The 19,054-nt window shown below is 41.8% G+C and overlaps 2 protein-coding genes across 2 annotated transcripts; one reads left to right on the top strand and one right to left on the bottom strand.

Moving 5' to 3' along the window:
- Positions 1–1,770: 1,770 nt before the first annotated feature.
- Positions 1,771–2,802, top strand: LOC123367124 (trace amine-associated receptor 5-like). Its single transcript, XM_045011167.1, has one exon. The coding sequence runs from the start codon at positions 1,771–1,773 to the stop codon at positions 2,800–2,802; it is 1,032 nt and encodes a 343-aa protein (XP_044867102.1).
- Positions 2,803–9,427: 6,625 nt separating this feature from the next.
- LOC123366946 (trace amine-associated receptor 9-like) lies at positions 9,428–10,516 on the bottom strand. The gene has a single exon (XM_045010893.1). The coding sequence runs from the start codon at positions 10,499–10,501 to the stop codon at positions 9,473–9,475; it is 1,029 nt and encodes a 342-aa protein (XP_044866828.1). The 5' UTR covers positions 10,502–10,516; the 3' UTR covers positions 9,428–9,472.
- Between the last annotated feature and the right edge of the window lie 8,538 nt (positions 10,517–19,054).

Genomic DNA, 19,054 nt, shown 5'->3' with positions numbered 1-19,054 from the left:
GGGTAGTCAGAGGGTCATGAATTTGAGATCAAAAAAGGAGGGAGGGATTTGTGGATATGAAGGGTTTAGTCTGGGAGCCAGGAGCCTGTTTTAAAATTCACCGCAAGTCTATTGGGAGGGAAGATTGTAATAATCACCTTTTCTGGGTGATGAGAAAATCTTAGTTGGTCAGGAACTTCTTGTGGGATTGAGGGTGGGACAGGCTCTCACAAAGAAATATGGAAGATCATGGGGCGTTGTGATTTCTTGCTTGGTTTTTGAGGTAAAAGGGATGGGCATTGGGAGCCTATTACCATGTGGTGGAGGAAAAGTCAAAGGAGGGCTGGAATCTGCAGGAATAAGTGGGGAAGGAGGGATGTTACAAGAAGACATGGTCGTGTGCTATTAGTACCCTTTCAAGTGAAAGCCATAGGCAAGGAGGTTCATAGGCATCCTCTGAAAGGGGTCCATAGATTCTATGGGCAAGTGAGCATGAGCATGTTTAAGATTCATTGTTCTTTAAAACAGGTGACATTCTGTTGTACAAATAATGCTTTGTGCATTCCCTCAGGCATGTTATTCATCTGAGGGACCCATCTCTCCATCTGGATTATATAAGGCGTTGATTAATCTCACATCTCCCAGGTATGCCAATAGATACATCGTTAGAAGAGGGATCCACTCACTGTAATATAGATCACATGAGACAAGAATAGGTGATTCTGATTTACTGTAAGTACCACTGATTTATAAGCATAGTTTTATAATTATATTTTATTTCGGTTAAGAGAGATCCAGCATCATTGTGTGTGTGTGTTTGTTCAGAAATTAACTTCCTTCACTAATTCTGGCTGCAACCTTAGTGATTATTAAACAATGAAATAAAATAAAGGAAAATATATATTTAAGTACATCTGTCTAAATGTAACTTTCAAGGCACATAATTAATATGTGTTTAAAATCATATTGGTTAATTATCTGATTCATTAAAAATACTCATTGAAAATTCTCATGTGTACATCTTTATTTATTATCGTTACTTTTCCTATCGAATAAGGAGTTACATAGCAATGACATGGGAGAAAAGTAGTGCTAGTGTTTTAGGAAGTCTATTAGTCATAGTTTTCTACATTGATCTCTGTAACTGGAAGTATACAAAAATGAACAATTTGCCCTTTTGTATTTTCCATCTGCAATATGGCATGGCTTTTTTTGTAAGAAAAGATCATTTGTCCATGAGAAGCAAACACAGTTTCTAGTAAGTCTCACAATAAAAATAATTATTTTCATTACTGATTGCAAACTTCTCAAAAAATTAATTGAAGGAAAACATCACTACCGGTGGAAATTCACAAGAACTAATTAATTATTATCTAGGGTCAGCTGTAAAGACCCGTTCACACACTCCAGCTTCCAGAGACTTGTATTCAATATACTTCCATGACAGAATGTTTACTCAATCTCCCTTTCAGTTTACTTTGCTATATTTCCTTCATTTATTCCAAGTGGTGGCATAAATAAATGTTTTTGACTGAGAAAGTAAATGGAATATATATATAAAAAATAAGCCTTAAAAAGTTAAGGGCAAATTCATCAAAAAACTGGCCTTTTTCATTTGAAAGATAGAAATTCTCCAATGTATTCATGAACGTGTGGTCTTCTTTCCCTCCTACCTTATTTCTTATTCTTTTTCACATAGAAGATAAAGCGTCTGGATCCCCATTAAAAGCAGAGTCATTTATTGGAAGTGTGGAAGAGCTGGAGAAGGTGGAGACAGCTGGTAAGGAAGAAATGAGCTCTGTCCAGAAGCCAGGTGCTAATGAAGTGGTGTCCACTCCATTGTGCTATGAAGTGAATGGTTCCTGCTCCAGAACGCTTCACTCCTTTGGCATCCAGCTGGCCATCTACATAGCCTGTGCCATGGGCATGCTGCTCACCATACTGGGGAACCTGATGGTGGTGATTGCAGTCTCCCACTTCAATACCCTACATACCCCCACCAACTTCTTACTACTCTCCCTGGCCCTTGCAGATCTCCTCCTGGGGATAATGGTGCTGCCCTTCAGCACTATCCGATCTGTGGAGAGCTGCTGGTATTTTGGAGATGACTTTTGTAGGCTGCATACCTTTCTGGACACTGTCTTTTGTTTGACCTCTATATTTCATCTGTGTTTTATTTCCATTGATCGTCACTATGCTATCTGTGATCCTTTGCTCTACCCCACTAAGTTTACCATAAGATTGGCTTGTGTTTATATAGTGATAGGGTGGGGGGTCCCCATGATTTATACTTTTGTCTTGCTCTATACCAATGCAATTGAAGAAGGGTTGGGCCATTTCTTACAAGACATGCCCTGTGTTGGTAGATGTCAGCTGCTGTTCAACAAGCTCTGGGGCTGGTTGAATTTCCCTCTCTTCTTCTTCCCCTGCCTCATAATGATTACTTTGTATGTGAAAATATTTATTGTGGCAAACAGACAAGCTAGACAGATAAGCAGCATGAACAAGAGTGCTGGATTTGGGCTACACTTAGGAGCATCAAAGAGGGAAAGAAAGGCAGCTAAAACTCTTGGTATAGCTGTAGGAATCTACCTCCTGTGCTGGCTGCCTTTTACTATAGACACCATGCTAGACTGTCTTCTAAATTTCATTACCCCACCAGTTCTCTTTGATGTCTTTATCTGGTTTGCTTACTTTAATTCAGCCTGCCATCCCTTGATTTATGTGTTTTCCTACCGTTGGTTCAGGAAGGCAATTAAACTAATTTTAACTCGCAACATCTTTGATTCTGGGACATCTACTGTTGACTTGTACCAGGAATGACCAGAGCTTTTAAATAACACTGTACCTGAACATAGCTCACAACATAAAAACTCTGGGAAATGATACTGACAGCTTATTTCTGCCCAATGGAAAGGTGAGGTTTTCAAAGCAACCAACAGAGTTGGGAGGCCCAATTCCTGCCAATTTTATTTAGGCAGCTTTGAAAATCTGAACCGAAATCCTGAAAATCAACAACAGAAAAATATTGAACTACAAATTATCAAAGCAGTTCTCATAATGATTTTTGGAACATTCAGTGAGCTGCCATTATTCAACTCAATGTCCATCTTTCTCAAAGCAGCTAGATTGGGCAGACTCGAACTTGGTTTCACATACTAGACACACTTGTCACTTACCTTCCAGAACAATCATATCTGCATATAAATTGTCAACGCCTTTTTTTTTTAAATTGTGTTAGTAAACTTTTAAAGCACTAATATTATCGGTTTGTGCCAAATAACATAACCACCCTACTGTAAGGATAGTAATCTGATTCTGAAATAGAATTGTTTTTGCATTCCTGCTTTCCCGATGTTCCTGAATGAGAAAAATGCTGTTTGATTAAAATCAAAGATAAATTGTTTCCTCTTCTCTCATCACCAAGTTAATCATCATTTTTCTGTGTGGCATGTGATATAAAATCAGCAATATATTAAAAAAAAACATGATAGCTTACAGCTTACCTTGTAATCACACATAATTGTCATGTTCTTAAGCAAAATTTTAGGCCCTGATTTAGCAAGGTACTTGAGCATATTCCCAATTTTAAGCACAATTAGTCCCAAAGAAGTCAATGAGACTGTTTACATGCTTAAAGTTACATGTATGATTAAATATCATGCCGAATGTGGCCTCAGTCTATACTCCCAGTTTTTTTCTGGCTATGATTATATGCTTTTACAGTGTAAATGTTAATAAAAGGGTCAGAAAATGTTGAGACATCTGGTCTGCTGCAAGTTCTACAATACAACTTTCTAACCAGACCTATGGGAATTATCTTGCCACATCTCTAGTCTCCTATGAATGTGCTTACCAGAAAATGTCCTTTTTTAAAAACTTCCAAATATAGTAAAATCTCTTTATAAAATAAATGAGCAACTAAATAATTACTTAAGTATTTTTTCGACTTGTTTTCTATTATTTATTTATTTGTATATAAACACATTGTTAGATATGAAAACTGGTCTGTAGCATAGTGCTTTTTTAAAAATCACTGCACGTCACTCAGATTGTACATATGTTTTTGCGTCGCAAACAAGATGAAGTACGAAGTGTGGTGTAGGATTGTATAGTTACAGTTAAAGAACAGATTGCTTATAGGTAACAGTAAAATAATCTGTGTGAGCCTGATCCAAAACCCACTGAAGTCAATTGGAAGCTTTTAATTGACTTAACAAATGAGGGCTTATATGTAAAAATACAACAAAAGGAGTTCACACTAGCAAGCATTACATATGAAATCAGTATGGTATAAAGTATGAACTGAGTGACTTAGTTGCTTGAATACTATAATCAGCATATTTAACAAAACAAAGCCAAATAACATAATGTTTTGCCCCCAACATAGTTACATATTAGTATACTTTTTCCTCGACAAGAATACACTATGTTTAATGAACTTTCCAATCCAGGTACACATGAGGTATGTTATTGGACAGTAGCAGTAAGTACGTTCCCAGCATCTGAATATTTCACTATGCATGACTTTTTCATTAATCTAAGAAGTCCACAATCTCTGTCCTCAATTCAGGAAAACAGCCGTATTCAAGACAGCCCTAAAGCACATGTTTATGGGCTGTCCTGAATAGAGATGCACTTAAGAATGTGTGTAAGTGTTTTTTCTCAATCAGTGCATCTATGATACTCACTACTTCTATCGACAGTGACATTCAACTTCACTTCATTCATTCAACATCTGTTGTTTCTTCAGTTTTATTTTGGAAACTGCTGTAGTATTAGAGCAAGCCACTCTAATTTCAGGAAAAAAAGAAAAACTAACAGTGCAGGAATTATTTCTTCCAACTATCAAGAATCACAGTTAACTGGGTTGAGAGGGGATTGAATAAACCTTACACTTTTATCCCAGCAACAGGGGAGAGAAAAAAAATCTCATGATGGGGTCATCTGGGAGGTGACATCAACTTCTCTGGATTCTCCATCGGAAGAAGTACTGATAGTATATCAAACCCAAGTACATTAGACAAGCTGTCATGCTAGATTGAGTCTTTCTGTTGCCTCGGGCAGAAATAAAAAATTCTAACCTCATCCTCCTGTCCACTCCATCCATCAGTAGAAAGTAAAAACATTACTCCCATCACACATGTGCAGATTGCCTATAGTGTGAGCACCAAACTTAACAACCAGGCAAAACTTTAAATAAGCAAACGAATGCATTGGACACAGTGTCCAAGTGATCAGAGAGGTATATAGTGGGCCACAATGAAGCATAGAACTGAATCAAATTTAAATACATCTGGGAAACATTATGAACAAAAAATCCATTTATATCATTAGTACAGTTTTGCCTACGCAAGTTTCAAGTGTAGACAAGCACAAAGTCTGAAGCAGGGTCACTGATCTTCCTAAGTAAAAAAGTCCCTGTGGTGAAGGATGGGGACAATAAGATGACAACAAGGTGTAAAAATCATTATTAAGTTGTATGTGCTGCAAAACAGTGATTTACTGTCATGTCAGACCTGAATATTGTACGACTTTTTTCAGTAACAAAATTTAGGGCCACAGTCTTTTGTACCAGTTTTCTGCCATGTAATTCCATGGTGTAAAACTGCTGTGAAGTGAGGGCCTGAGATATTCAATAGTAACAGCAAAAGAAAGGCTTGAAACTTCTTGGTCTTCTGTCATTTTTTATTTATTTTATTTTATTTTATTTTTACTTTTCAGATTCTTATGAGTCTTTACACATATATTTCTACATACTATGATAACAGACACGATGGGGCTCCACTCTAGTCAGGAGAGGGTTAACACAGCCCTACTTCACTGTACCTGCCCTCCAGGTGTTGGGCTGGGGGGGAGGGTTTGTTAGAGGAGAGCACAGCTCAGTTGGAGGGCTGAGCTCTGAGACCGGGGTTCTGGAACAATTTATATAGTGGTGGTGCTGAGTGCCACTGAATCAACCTGTAAATCTTGGATATGATGGAAACGGCTTGAGAGACTGCCTCTTGCCAGAGTCTCCCTGAAGGAAGGTAGGCCTGATGAGAGACTATTGTTTTTTACTGTGCTTTGCTTGTTGCTGTGGGGTAAGGCTGTGACAGCCAAACAAACCTCTTTTGTTACACCTGACTAGGGTCTTGGTAGCGGTTTGTCCTGTGCCCAGGAGTGACCCAGATCACACAGGCCAAGGATTTTTGTTTGTTTGTTTTTTACTTTTCCTTGGAATCAAGTTCCTTTTGCTGTTCCACCCCAATATTCTTCAAAGAACACATCTTCTTTTGGAAAGAAAAACACTATGCTTGTTATCAGCTAATGCTTGGGTGATTGCATTTGGTTAGGCACTCTGATCCAGAAACCTCTTGGTGCCAACTGGCAGGGTGCACAGAGGTAGATAGAATTACAGGGACACCCCCCCGCCCCCCCCGGGTTCATCAAAAGGAGTCAGGTAATGTCTCTACCGAAAGCACGTGTCACACTGGTCATCTTAATCATTGTTAAAGAATGTCCTGCAGATAATGTGTAAAGTTATGTATGTATCCTGAACAGGGCCGCCCAGAGGATTCAGGGGGCCTGGGGCAAAGTGGGGGAGCTGCAGTGCTTGTACAAACCGGCCGCGGTCTGGGTCTTCGGCAGCATTTCGGCAGTGGGGGATCCTTCAGTCGCTCGATGTCTTCAGCAGCAGTGAAGGGCCCCCTGCCGCCGAAATGCCACTGAAGACCCAGAGCGACTGAAGGGCCCCCCACCGCCAAAATGCCGCTGAAGACCCAGACCGCCACCAGGCCAGGGCTCGAGGGGCATTTCGGCGGCGAGGAGCCCTTCAGTCGCTCCGCGTCTTCGGAAGCACTGAAGGGCCCCCCGCCACCGAAATGCCATCCAAAGACCCGGACCTCCACTGGCCAGGGATTGCGAGGCCCCTGCTGGGCCCAGGGCCTAGGGCAAATTGCCCCACTTGCCCCTAGCTCTGGGCGGCCCCGATCCTGAAAACTATGTTCTTAAAGCAGGTAAGTTAAGGCAGGTCACCAGAAGGTGATAAGCAGATTCTAGGCAGGAAGGGGGTAGTAAACACTTATCTCTCTAGCAGACCATTGTGTTTGCATGCCTCCAGGCTAATTCAATTAGAATAAAAACAATGGACATACTTGGTGACAGGCTATGTTTGCTGTCTAGATCAGGCACAGGTCTGAGGATTTACAAAGGAAAAGGAATCCCAAAATAATCCTCTGGAGAGTGGACTTCCTGGGATAAGGGACCATGTTGTGTAACAGCATACTAAATCAAATGCTAATACAGAGTTTGCAGGGAGGTCAAAAGAAAATTAACAGGAAGAGGTAAACAGCGGTGGAGCGGGGAGGAACTGTTCTGGGGGTGGAAAAAAGACAGCCTGGGATCCTTCCCCAAGGAATTAAAATGGCATTGGGTTTGCTTCATGAAAAAGATCTCAGCTAGGCTTGTCAGAAAATGCTGGGAAGAACTTCTTTAGACTGGAGGGTAATTTGTTTGCTCAGTTTAGGCCATAAAAAGCCTATGATTTTGTTTTATATGTAACCCTTTTTTTTTCAACATTTCTGTTTGTTGTCATATGACTCTCTGTTCTTTGTTAAAGAAACTTATACTTGCTTTCTCTATGAACAAATCTAAGTGCAGTGTTTTAAGCAGAGGGGCATTCTTCTAAGTGGACTAGTAAGCTGTGCTGTGTACTATCGCTTGGGAAGTAGAGAATCTGCGATCTCAGTCAGCATTTAGTGAACCAGCGACTGGACACCCCAGAGAGATGCCCAAAGGACGGGGTTGGTGTGTGCTTATTGCTAACCTGCCTAGAGAGAGTGAGGCCTGCAAAGGCCTGGAAGGTAGTGCTTGTATTGCCAGAGGCTGCTGGAGTCAGGGAGTGGGCCCACAGCAGATACAGACAAGACTGCCTCATGCTAAAGACTGACAGAAGTGAGATGCCTCACAACTCTGGAGACCTCTGGGACAGGCGCATTTATTGCCATATTCCAAAGAGATAGGAAAGTAGCGGTATCCCCATATTTACTGAGAGGGAAATGAAATCTGCAGAAATGAAGTCTGTGTAGAGAGGAAGAAGTTGAATCCAATCTTCTTGATTCCCACTAGAGTGTTTTAACTACTGGACTATCTTTTTGTACAATCTCATTTTAGAATTGAGCAGACTTTGCATAATTTGAAATAATACCTAGCTTGTGCATTTGGTACCTAGATACCATGATGGCCAGCACATTAGAAAAATCCTAAATAGACATGATCCTATTGCCAATCTTCGGAGTTATCTAATGCCTATAAAAATGCCCCGGTGTTCTAAATAACCCAGAGTTTCAAAAGAAACTCTGAAAAAAGAAAAAAATCCAGTGTTTGTAAATTTCCTTGGAAACAACCAGGCTAGATATAGAACTACTGTGTAATAATTTATATTACTTTTGGCTGTTGGGATGTTTAGTGTATTAATATATTGGTTTAGTTTAATACAGGGTAAAACAAGCAGGAAGGAAAAAGAATGGCTCAGGTTAAGCCTCCCTTCAGTAAACACTTGGGGTAGGTCTACACTGAATTTTATATCCATGTCCAGGCACCTGCACCAGCAAACCAGTGCTTGCCAAGCATGCTTGCTAACATCTACCCTGCAGTGGGATGCACACCTCATGCCCATATAGCCACATCCACACTGGCACAGCACAGACATGTGTCTGACATTGGGATCTGTGGGAGTGCATCCTAGGGTTCTTAGCACCTTGCCAGCTGGAGCTGCTCCAGGTCTTGGTATGCAGTGTATATGGGAGAACTTATCTGTATGTTCCATGGCTCCGTACAGATGTGTTCTCAGCCCACCAACACATCCGGACAAGGTTCTTCCTTTCTGTGCATTCCCTGTTTTGTCCATCCCAGCCAGAGACAAGCCATAGATCCTGCACCAGTTGAGCTATTCCTGCTTTCAGCTTCACTGTTATTGCAGGACAAGACAGAATGTCTGCAAGATGTGGGTGGACATGTCAGTGACAGTTTCTGTTTTTTTGAAGGCAATGGCTCTTGGAGAGGATGGGGAAATACAGCCATAGCAGCCGCAGTGGCCTATTCTAGGGCCTAGAGAGTTTCTAAGAAAACCAGTGATACAGAAAAATACAAAATAAAATTATCCAACCAGTGCTAAATATATCTGGTGTTTATAGTGCAATAATTTGTAATTTTGTCAGAAATTCTATAACAATGTTAAAATTAACAAAAATAATGCTAACACATAGAAGAATCAATTAAGCACAATTTTTCTTTTTTATTGTCTTATTAAAAAAAGATATGCATTTACACTTTAAATCAGAACATTAAAAAAAAAAAGAAATGGACTTTACTAAAAATAACTCAACATGATTTTCATTAGGATTCAAAGTATACAACTATAAAAGCCTAGGAGATTTGAAAGGAAAAACAACAAAACAGACAGAGGAAGACGGTGACCTGGAATCAGGCCTTAGCAGTACAAGATACATTTTCATTCAGAAAACAAACTCATTGTTGAGCAATCAAGGCAGAGGATTTTACAGCTCACAATCACTTTCATTGCTTTTCGAAACCAAGGATAAAAAAGAGAGTAGATCAAAGGATTAATGGCAGAATTGGAATAAGCAAACCAAGACACAATGTCAAAAACAAGGGGTGGAGTTATGAAGTTGAGGCAAACATTAATTATGTCAACTGTCAGATAAGGTGACCAGAATACCAAGAAAGCAATCACAGGTATACCCAGAGTTTTAGCAGCTTTCCTCTCTCTTCTGCCAACTCTGTCACTGTAATTATTAGATGACTGGGAGTTGTTGCTCATCATCTCTATCATTTTAGCTTGTCGTTTAGCCACAGCAAAGATCCTGCTGTAAAGTGCTATAATTGCAAAGAAAGGTATGAAAGAAAGGAGAGAGGATACAACCACCCATGTTTTATTGAAGATAATCTGACATCTCCCTACACAGGAGAGGTCATTTACTAATTCTTGTATCCCTTCTTCATTAGCCCCAATGAAGACAACAGAAAAACTGAATACTACTGAAAATATCCAGGCAACAGCTATAAACATGCCTGAAACTGGCACTGTGAACTTGATAGGATAAATTAAAGGGTCAGTGACAGCAACATATCGATCAACAGAGATGAAACACAAATGAAATATTGATGAATAACAAAAAGATGAATCTAAACAATAGTGAAATCTACAGAATGTTTTCCCAAAATACCAGCACGTTTCAACAGATCTTACAGTGCTAAAGGGCAGCACAGTCAGACCCAAACCAAAGTCAGCACATGCCAAGGAGGCGATCAAAAAATGTGTAGGTGAGTGAAGCTGTTTAAAATAAGCAATGGAAACAATTACCATTAGATTTCCACCTACGGTAAAAATTGTCAGCAAACCAAGCACAATATACAAAGTTACTCGGAGACCGGAAGAATATGATGTTTTATAGCAAGATTCATTCATGTTCTCAAAGCAGTATTGCAAATCTTCCTTATCAAAAAAGGTTGAGTTCATTATTTCCCTCAAAATTGAATTCCTGAACTGATGGTTATGATCTAGTAAAGGAAACACGTGCACCTATTTCTTCTTCTGAAAAACTTCTCCTGAAAAAATAAATATGGGTGTTAATATAATAACTCCACAATATGATCTTGAATGCAGACATTAAGATTAATTCACAACTTTAAAAAATTACAACAATGGAAGATTTATGTAGCAGCCACTTTTCCCTGGTGATTTCAAATAAGAAATGAAATAACTGGAAAAATATTATTTGAATTTATTGTATCTGGAGTTAAGGATTCATTCTTACTTGTTTTGAATCTTCCAATGCCTCAGACATCTGAGAAATTCCCTTTCACAAATCAGTGTGAACTGAGATGTGAAGAGAATGTTGGAACAGGCTTCAATTTATAGTAACATGTCCTCCCCTGAGTTCTGATGTTCAGGTTAATGACAAAGTCTGTTCTCTCCTCTCCCAAAGGAAAAAAAAGGCTAAGGCATACTCACTGATTTTCCTAAATGAAGTCGTGTGATGAAGGGTGGGGAAACAGAGATGACATAAGCTGTAAAAATCATTAAGTTGTGCTGCAATATATGATATATTATCATGTCAGACCTGAAAACCATACAGCTATTTTCAGTAACAAAATTTAGGGCCACAGTCTCCTTTCTTTTATGTCAGCTTTATGCTATGTAATTCCATGGTGTGGACTGAGGATCAGGGCCTGAGATTTTCATAAGTAACATTAAAAGTGAGGTATGGAACTTCTTAGCCAGATCCTGTCTCTTTTGACTCTGCAGATGCTGATTTTTATGACTCTTTGCACATTTATTTCTACAAAATACATTAACAGACTGTGATGAGGTATGCAAATCCACCCTGGTGAGGAAAGGGTAACAGGCAGAGGTAGCTGTGGGCTCAGTCAGTCCTGCTCTGCTGCACCTGCAGTAAGTCTCAGGCATGGAAGGAGGGTTTGAAATTGGAGAATGTAGCTCAGTTGGGGCTGACCTCTGTGAGAAGGCTCTGGACAGAGGCCAGGAATTTCTTGAGAGACTTCTACCTTCCAGAGCCTCCCTGAAGATTACTGTTTACTGTCAGTGCTGTGCTTGTTACTGAGGGGTAAGGCTGTGACAGCCAAATAAATCCATTTTGTTTTGTTACACCTGACCAAGGTGTTGGTAATGGTTTGTCCTGAACCCAAGAGTGACCCAGGTCACACAGGCCAAGGATTTTTTTTTCTTTTTTACTTTCCCATGTAATCAAGTTGCTTTAACTGCTCCATGTCTATATATTTTTAAGGAATGCATTTTCATTTGGAAAGAAATGCGCTACACTCATTATCAGATGAAATCACCTGAGCATCATTTATTTCAGCATATTTATTACTACGGCCCATTGAAGTAGTGAAGTATTATGATCCCCCTGTTACTGACAAGGAACTGAAACACACAGATTAAGTGGTTACCTGGAAAGTCTGTGTGGCAGGTAAGGAACTGGAACTCAAATCTTCTTTGAGTCCCACTAGACCCCCTTTTTGTACAGGAAAAGGACTCATGGTTCAGAACTGGGTGAACCTGTGGGAAGGACAAAGTCTGCCAGGAGAGTGGGAGGGAAAACAGAGGCCAGAATTGACCTAGCAGGACTGGGAAAGCCTGAGGACAATGGCATGGAGGAAGATGTATGGCGTGTATGCAACAACTGGGGGAGTAATTCTGTCCCATCCAAACCATGTTTCTCAAATTCGTAGGACCTGGTATGAAGGAAGCTACAGCTGGAGAAGAGGAAGCTGTTCCTGAATGAGGAACTGCTTACTGACTGGGAGTGTGAGAATCAGAGTGAAAGCGACTGAAGACCCAGGGACCTGTTGATTCAGTCAATGGGAACAGAACACAGCGTATCAATTCCACAAGGAGTACAGATGGTTAATTGTTTCCGCAGTTTAAGGAGGATGATATATTGATGTCTATTTCACTACTTTGAGAAAGCTTGTGATTTAAAATGGGTTCCCTCTGTAGATCAGCTCCATTTTCTATTGTCCTTATTTGGGAGGTAAAGCCCTAGATGCTTACAATCCAATGCCTGGGACAGGCTGTGGGGACTACAGACGCTTTGCAGTCAGTACAAATCTGAGGAGTAAAGCTGCTTTAGAGAGACACAGAGAAAAGGGTTTATTTTATTTTTTTGCAGTGACAGAGGTCCAAAAGGATAACCTTGCCCGTATGGATGACTCTTATGGAGGCTGTAACTCACTTGGGTGGTGGGAGTGAGGGGAGCTAGAGTTCCCTGCAATGGAAACATTGGGGGAGCAGATCTATGTTTCCACCCTCCTGATATTTTCAGCCCACACATTATCTCACAGAAGTGAGAGTGGGACCCATCTATGTCGCCTCCATGGGGCGTGGAGGGCTGGGGGACAGAGCATAGGTGGTGCATAATGGAGGTTGGGGGAGGCTAAGCCTTCCCAAACCTCGTGCTGCTGTGGTGGGGCAGTGGTGCATTTTGGATCCCTGGAAAAATCTACCCCCACCACGGCCACAGAGCTTTTCCAGTCTCTGGGCTGGAGAGGTGGGGGGGACACAGGCCCTCGGGGCGGGGGAAAGAGAGTTGAACAGGGGCATGGCCACAGGGGAAGGGGCGGAATGGGGATGGGTCAATGAGTGGAATGGGATCAGGGCCATGGGAGAAGGGGTGGAACAGGGGTGGGGTTGCAGGGGAAGGGGCAGAATGGGGTGGGGCTATAGGTGGTAGGGGCTCTGGGCTCAGAGCTCTAGCCAGAGCCGAGAGGACCACAGCACTCCTGGCTGAGACCTTGATCCCAGCTGAGGCCGAGCTCTCAACCCTTCCCACCCCACACCCTAGCCAAGGCGATGGAGGGAGGGGCCAAAAGCAGGACCCAGAGGAGGACCTGAAGCAGCAGCACAAGAGATTAAATTTGGCTGCAGGGGAGCAGGTGGAGAAGATCCAGGAGAGGGGCAGGACTTGAAGCATGTTTACTAGCCAGTGTTAGGTGGGAGACAGGGCACCAGCGCCTATTGGGCAGCAAGGGAATATTGTTGCACCAGGCACCAGCCACTGAGGGGTAGGGAAGCACAGGGCACCAATGCCATAGAGGCCCATTTGTGGCTCACTAGTCTGTCAGCAACTTTTGTCAGGCCTGACATACTCATTACACCTCACACACTAGTGTCATGATAGTTATCTAAAAGGTGACATATAATATGTCATTGGAAAATTAATAACTCGCTGATCATTAATATTCTTGAGTCATGTACATACACAGTGTATATTTAGAGTTTTGCATGTAAGGTGGAATGATGACTAAAATGAGTTTAAGCCAGGCAAGTCAGGGGGACTGGTCCCTCCTAGGCAAAGGAATCTGCATTTGTTTTTCTAACCAGCCTGGTGAGCAGGCAAAGACATTTGTAAATGGATCTTCATTTAGGTAAGCAGAGCTAACAAATGTGGGAGCAGACAGCTTTGAGCAAGGAAGTGAAATATTATCTGGGCTCTACAGACAGCGGGCTGAACCTCCAGTGAGAAACAATTGAATCAACTGATTGTATACCATATTATGGTATTCTAAAAGTTTATCAAGTGCGATGTTTTATGAAAGCCTATGACACACAGGAGATTAATATAATCATAAAACACTCTAGAAGGAATTACAGATACTCATTGATATTAGGCTTTACAGACTCTGCCGAGCAAAGGAAGACACAGGTCTCTCCCAGACAGGAGGGAAGTCACAGCTATTTACCTGTCTCCTATGTAAATTAAGCATGGTGGGATCAAAACAGTGGAAGCCCCATTTATGTACAGGTGGATGGGGAGTCCACAGAAAGGGAAAAACAGCATGAAATCACTCTGCCTCTTGAAACAAGGTCATTGAACTTTGGAAAATATAAGCAAAGACAGAAGCCATCTGTGGCATCCATCACTAGACAGATACAAGAGAACAGAACTCTTGCAAGTTGAGAAATATGGGTCCTTCAAATAAGGTGGGGGTTGAAGTCTGTGCAAAGTGAATATAGGTGGAAAATCTGCTTAGGCAAAAATCTTACCCAGGAAAACAAAGGAAGACAGTACCTTGTACTTCTGTGGAAGGTTCTAAGTGAGAGAAAGTCAGCCTGGCTGGGAAGAAGGAAGATTTGAGCGAGAAAACATCTTGAACAAAGCCTGTACCTTGCTAGATTACGTTTTGGACTTTTGGATTTGTGTCTTCATTTTTATTTGCTTGTAACCGTCTCACTTTTATTTCCTTTACCTGGCATCCCTTAACCTATGTCCTATTGTTAATAGGTTTGTTTTGTTTTTATTATAAACCAACTCAGTGCTGTGTTTGCAGGGAAGGGTGTTTTTACCCCAGTTAACTTAATAAGCTGTGATGTGCTTTTCTCTCTGTACAGGAACAAACAAACTTTATTATTTTTCTGAGCTGTCCAGGAGAGGGTGGGACACTTCAGGGCATGGAGTTTTGGGGAAATTGGGGACTGGGAGTGTGTTGGGGACACCTTGCTGGGTGTCATGAGGGCTTTGTGGAAGCCAGAGTGGGGCTGTGAGGTTGTAGACCAGCTGCTGAAGTCGGAGCTGCTGAACCAGGGCTGTCTAGCACACAGACACCCAGGGGGGTGATTGCATGATTGTGAGCTGGCTGTGAGTGTCCCAGGCTGGGAGCTACGGCAGCAAAGCATTGCAAGGCACCCAGGGTTGTAGTGCAAGTGGTGACACAACCCTTTACCGGTCCACATTGCGTGCCCAGAATCTGTGACACTACTCCCTCCAAAGAGCCTCAGTAACTCCCGTCAATCCCCCTCCTATCCCTCTGCCCCACCCCCATTCACAGCATGCTTCCACCACCCCACTCCATGACTCAGCTGAGGGATTCTCTCTGCAAATGAGGCAAAGATTCCCAGGTGAGGAGGGACCATTGTGAACAGCTTGTTTAACCTCCAGTATAACACAGTCCATAGAACTTCCCCAAAATAATTCCTAGAGCAGATCTTGTAGAAAAATATCTAATCTTGACTTTTAAATTGCCAGTGATGGAGAATCCACCGTGATCAGGGGCGGCTCTAGCCATTTCGCCGCCCCAAGCATGGCGGCACGCCACGGGGGGCGCTCTGCCGGTCGCTGGTCCTGCGGCTCCAGTGGACCACCCGCAGGAGGTCCACCGGAGCCGCCTGACGCCCTCCTGACGACCGGCAGAGCGCCCCCCGCGGCGTGCCGCCCCAAGCACGCGCTTGGCGTGCTGGGGCCTGGAGCCGCCCCTGACCGTGATCCTTGGTAAATAGTCCCAATGTTTCATTATTCTCACTGTTAAAAATGTATACCTTGTTTCCAGTCTGAATTTGTAGAGTTTCAATGTCCAGCCTTTGGATCGTTGTAGACCTTTCTCTGCTAGATTGAAGAGCCTGTTTCAAATATTGTTCCCCATGTAGGTACCAATAACCTCTGATCAAGTCATCCCTTAACCTTCTGTTAGGTAAGCTAAATAGATTGAGTTCTTTAAGTTACCACTATAAGGCCGGGGCTCTCAACCTTTCCTGACTACTGTACCCCTTTCAGGAGTCTGATATGTCTTGTGTCCCCCAAGTTTCACCTCACTTAAAAACTACTTGCTTACAAAATCAGATATAAAAATATCACTGCACACTATTACTGAAAAATAGCTGACTTTCTCATTTTTACCATATAATTATAAATCAAATAAAATAAATCAACTGGAATATAAATATTGTACTTACATTTCAGTGTATAGTATATAGAACAGTATAAACAAGTCATTGTCTGTATGAAATTTTAGTTTGTACTGACTTCTCTAGCGTGTTTTACGTAGCCTGTTATAAAACTAAGCAAATATCTAGATGAATTGATATATCCCTTGGAAGACCTCTGCATACACCCAGAGGTACGTGTGTCCCTGATTGAGAACTGCTGCTAAATCTAAAACTTTGATTATTCTTGTGGCTCTTCTCTCAATGCTCTCCAATTCCACATCTTTACTGAACTGTGGACACCAGAAAAGTATTCCAGCAGCAGTTGCACTAGTGCCAAATACAGAAGTACAATAACCTCACTATTCCTACTCTAGACTCCCCTGTTGATGCAGCCAAGGAATTTCATTCGCCCTTTTGGCCACAGAGTCACACTGGGAGCTCATGTTTATCTGATTATCCACCATGACCCCAAATCTTTTTTGGACACTGTTTCCCAGGATAGAGTCCTCCATCACGTAAGGATGGCCTACATTCTTTGTTCTTAAATGTACATTTATATTTAGTCATATTAAAATGCATATTGTTTTCTTGAACCCAGCTTACCAAGTGATCCAGATATATCTGTATCAGTGACCTGTCTTCTTCATTATTTACCACTTCCCAAATTTTTGTGTCATCTGCAAACTTTATCAGTGATGATTTCATATTTTCTTCTAGGTCATTGATAAAAATGTTAAATAATGTGGGACTAAAAACTGTCCTTATTAGACAAACACCCACTTGATAATGATTGCCGGTTTACAATTATATTTTGAGACCTATCCATTAGCCAATTTTTAATCCATTTAATATGTTCCATGTTAATTTTATATATTTCTAATTTTTAATCAATTTTAATGTTGTGTGGCATCAAGTCAAATGCCTTGAAGAAGTCTAAGTATATTGGATCTATTACCTTTACCAACCAACTGTATAATCTCATCAAAAAATAAAGACATCAAGGTAGTTTGAGAGCCCACCAGAGCCTCCCTACTGCCCCCCACCCTGCCCCGGCTAGCTCTTCCAGCTCCGGGGCACGGGGAGGGTGTGTGGTGCTGACCCAACCCTCCTAGCACTGGGAGGGCTGGCAGTGCAGCCCCAGCCCTCTGCACCCCTGGCCCCCAGTGGTACATGGCCTCAGCCCCGGAGCACTGGAAGGGCAGGCAGCATGTGGCTGTAGCCGCCCCCAGCCCCGGAGCACTGGGAGGGCAGGCAGCACAGCCCCAGCCTGAGCCAGGGCAATAGCACAGTGGGACTGGAGCCGCACAGAGAGTGGGAAGCAGAAGAGGGGAGCCTGGTGGCAGAGCATGGGTGGGGTCACACTTAGCTGTTTGGCCAGGCACAGCCTCCCTCAGCCTATTGTACCCGCCACCCGTGGGTTTGAGCAAGAACTCTATTCCACTACCTCAGAAAAGCAGAGGTTGCAAATAGAAGGCTGTTGTCACTCACGGCAGTCATTTGGTTGGAGAGAGGATTGATTTAACATATATTATTATTATTAAAATCCTTTTGCTGCTATTTGAACTACAAATACAAAAAACTGCAGGGAAAGTTCAGAGTTCCTTGGGGAGGGATAATAAAATTTGAGGCTATCCCACTCATACCAACAGCACTGGAGCTACTTCAAATCAGACAGAGGAGAAGGTAACTTACATGGAGGTCACTGCAGCTTATTCTTTAAAAGGAAATTATAAGACAACATTTTAATCAGCCTCCACAATTTGCCCATTAGCATGACCTTCTTCCTTGTGGTTCTCTCCTTGATTGTGGAAACAGGTGGGGGCTTATACAGACCTTTCGTTTCTCAGCACGCCTTCGCCCAGATTAGGAGCAGTTATTTCTGCCATAATAATTACAGGCCCTCCCCTGTTCTATTCTCCTGGTTCTGTGGGAGAAAAAGCGGCCGGCACAGAGAGGACCTCTAGTCCACCCTGCTCACAGAGCTTTGGGTTCTAAAAACAGGATTATCAGAATGGGCTTCTTTATAAACACCAGCCTGCTTCCCTGAGATCACCTACTTCTTCTCAGTAATCACCTGTCATTCAGATATTTTAAAGGTGACCCTGGACTGGGACAGAGTTGGTCTATATGAGTTGTCTCAAAAGCTTTAAATGACTTGTATACCCCATTCAGTCGCTCAGAAAGTCATGGAGGGCATACAGCATCATAACACTTTTGATATTTTAGTAATTATTGCTGACTAAAGAAATGGCCTGACTACCATTAAATCAATAGGACTTTTGGCACTGACACTAGATGAAATCTAATTAGACCTTCATTGTTGTGCATGTACTGTATGTCTATCTACATTGGTTTTGGTTCAGTAGCTTTGAGGAAAGTGGTGTGGACCAAAATTATGGACATCTTGAAGTTGCCATTATGACTTGAATTTTCCCTGCAACAACTATAATGTCCTATCTGCATCTGATTTGCTAGTTTCATAAGATGCCTATTCCCTCCATCCCTCCACTGCCATCCCCATCTCTGCTAGGTAGGTTTTACATGGGCTCTGTATGTTTCTTATTGTTCACAGTGGCCTATTCTAGGGCCCAGAGAGTTTCCAAGTCAACCAGCGATACAGAAAAATACAAAATAAAATTATCGAATCAGTGCTAAATATATCTAGAGTTTATAGTGCAATGTGTTGTAATTTTGTCAGAAATACTATATAATAATGTTATATTTAACAAAAATAATGCTATATAACACACAGAAGGGTCAATTAAGCAAAATTGTTCTTTTTTTATTCAGCCTCATTAAAAAAAAAGATATTCACTGACACTTTAAATCAGAACATTTAAAAAAAAA

The sequence above is a fragment of the Mauremys mutica genome, chromosome 3 (genome assembly GCF_020497125.1).
Source record: "Mauremys mutica isolate MM-2020 ecotype Southern chromosome 3, ASM2049712v1, whole genome shotgun sequence".
NCBI lineage: Eukaryota > Metazoa > Chordata > Testudines > Geoemydidae > Mauremys > Mauremys mutica.
Note: the sequence above shows the minus strand (reverse complement) of the source record. Positions and strands in the feature narration are given on the sequence as shown.

Coding starts and splice junctions, on each gene's coding strand:
- LOC123367124 (XM_045011167.1), top strand. CDS start 1,771: ATGAGCTCTGTCCAGAAGCCAGGTGCTAATGAAGTGGTGTCCACTCCA.
- LOC123366946 (XM_045010893.1), bottom strand. CDS start 10,501: ATGAACTCAACCTTTTTTGATAAGGAAGATTTGCAATACTGCTTTGAG.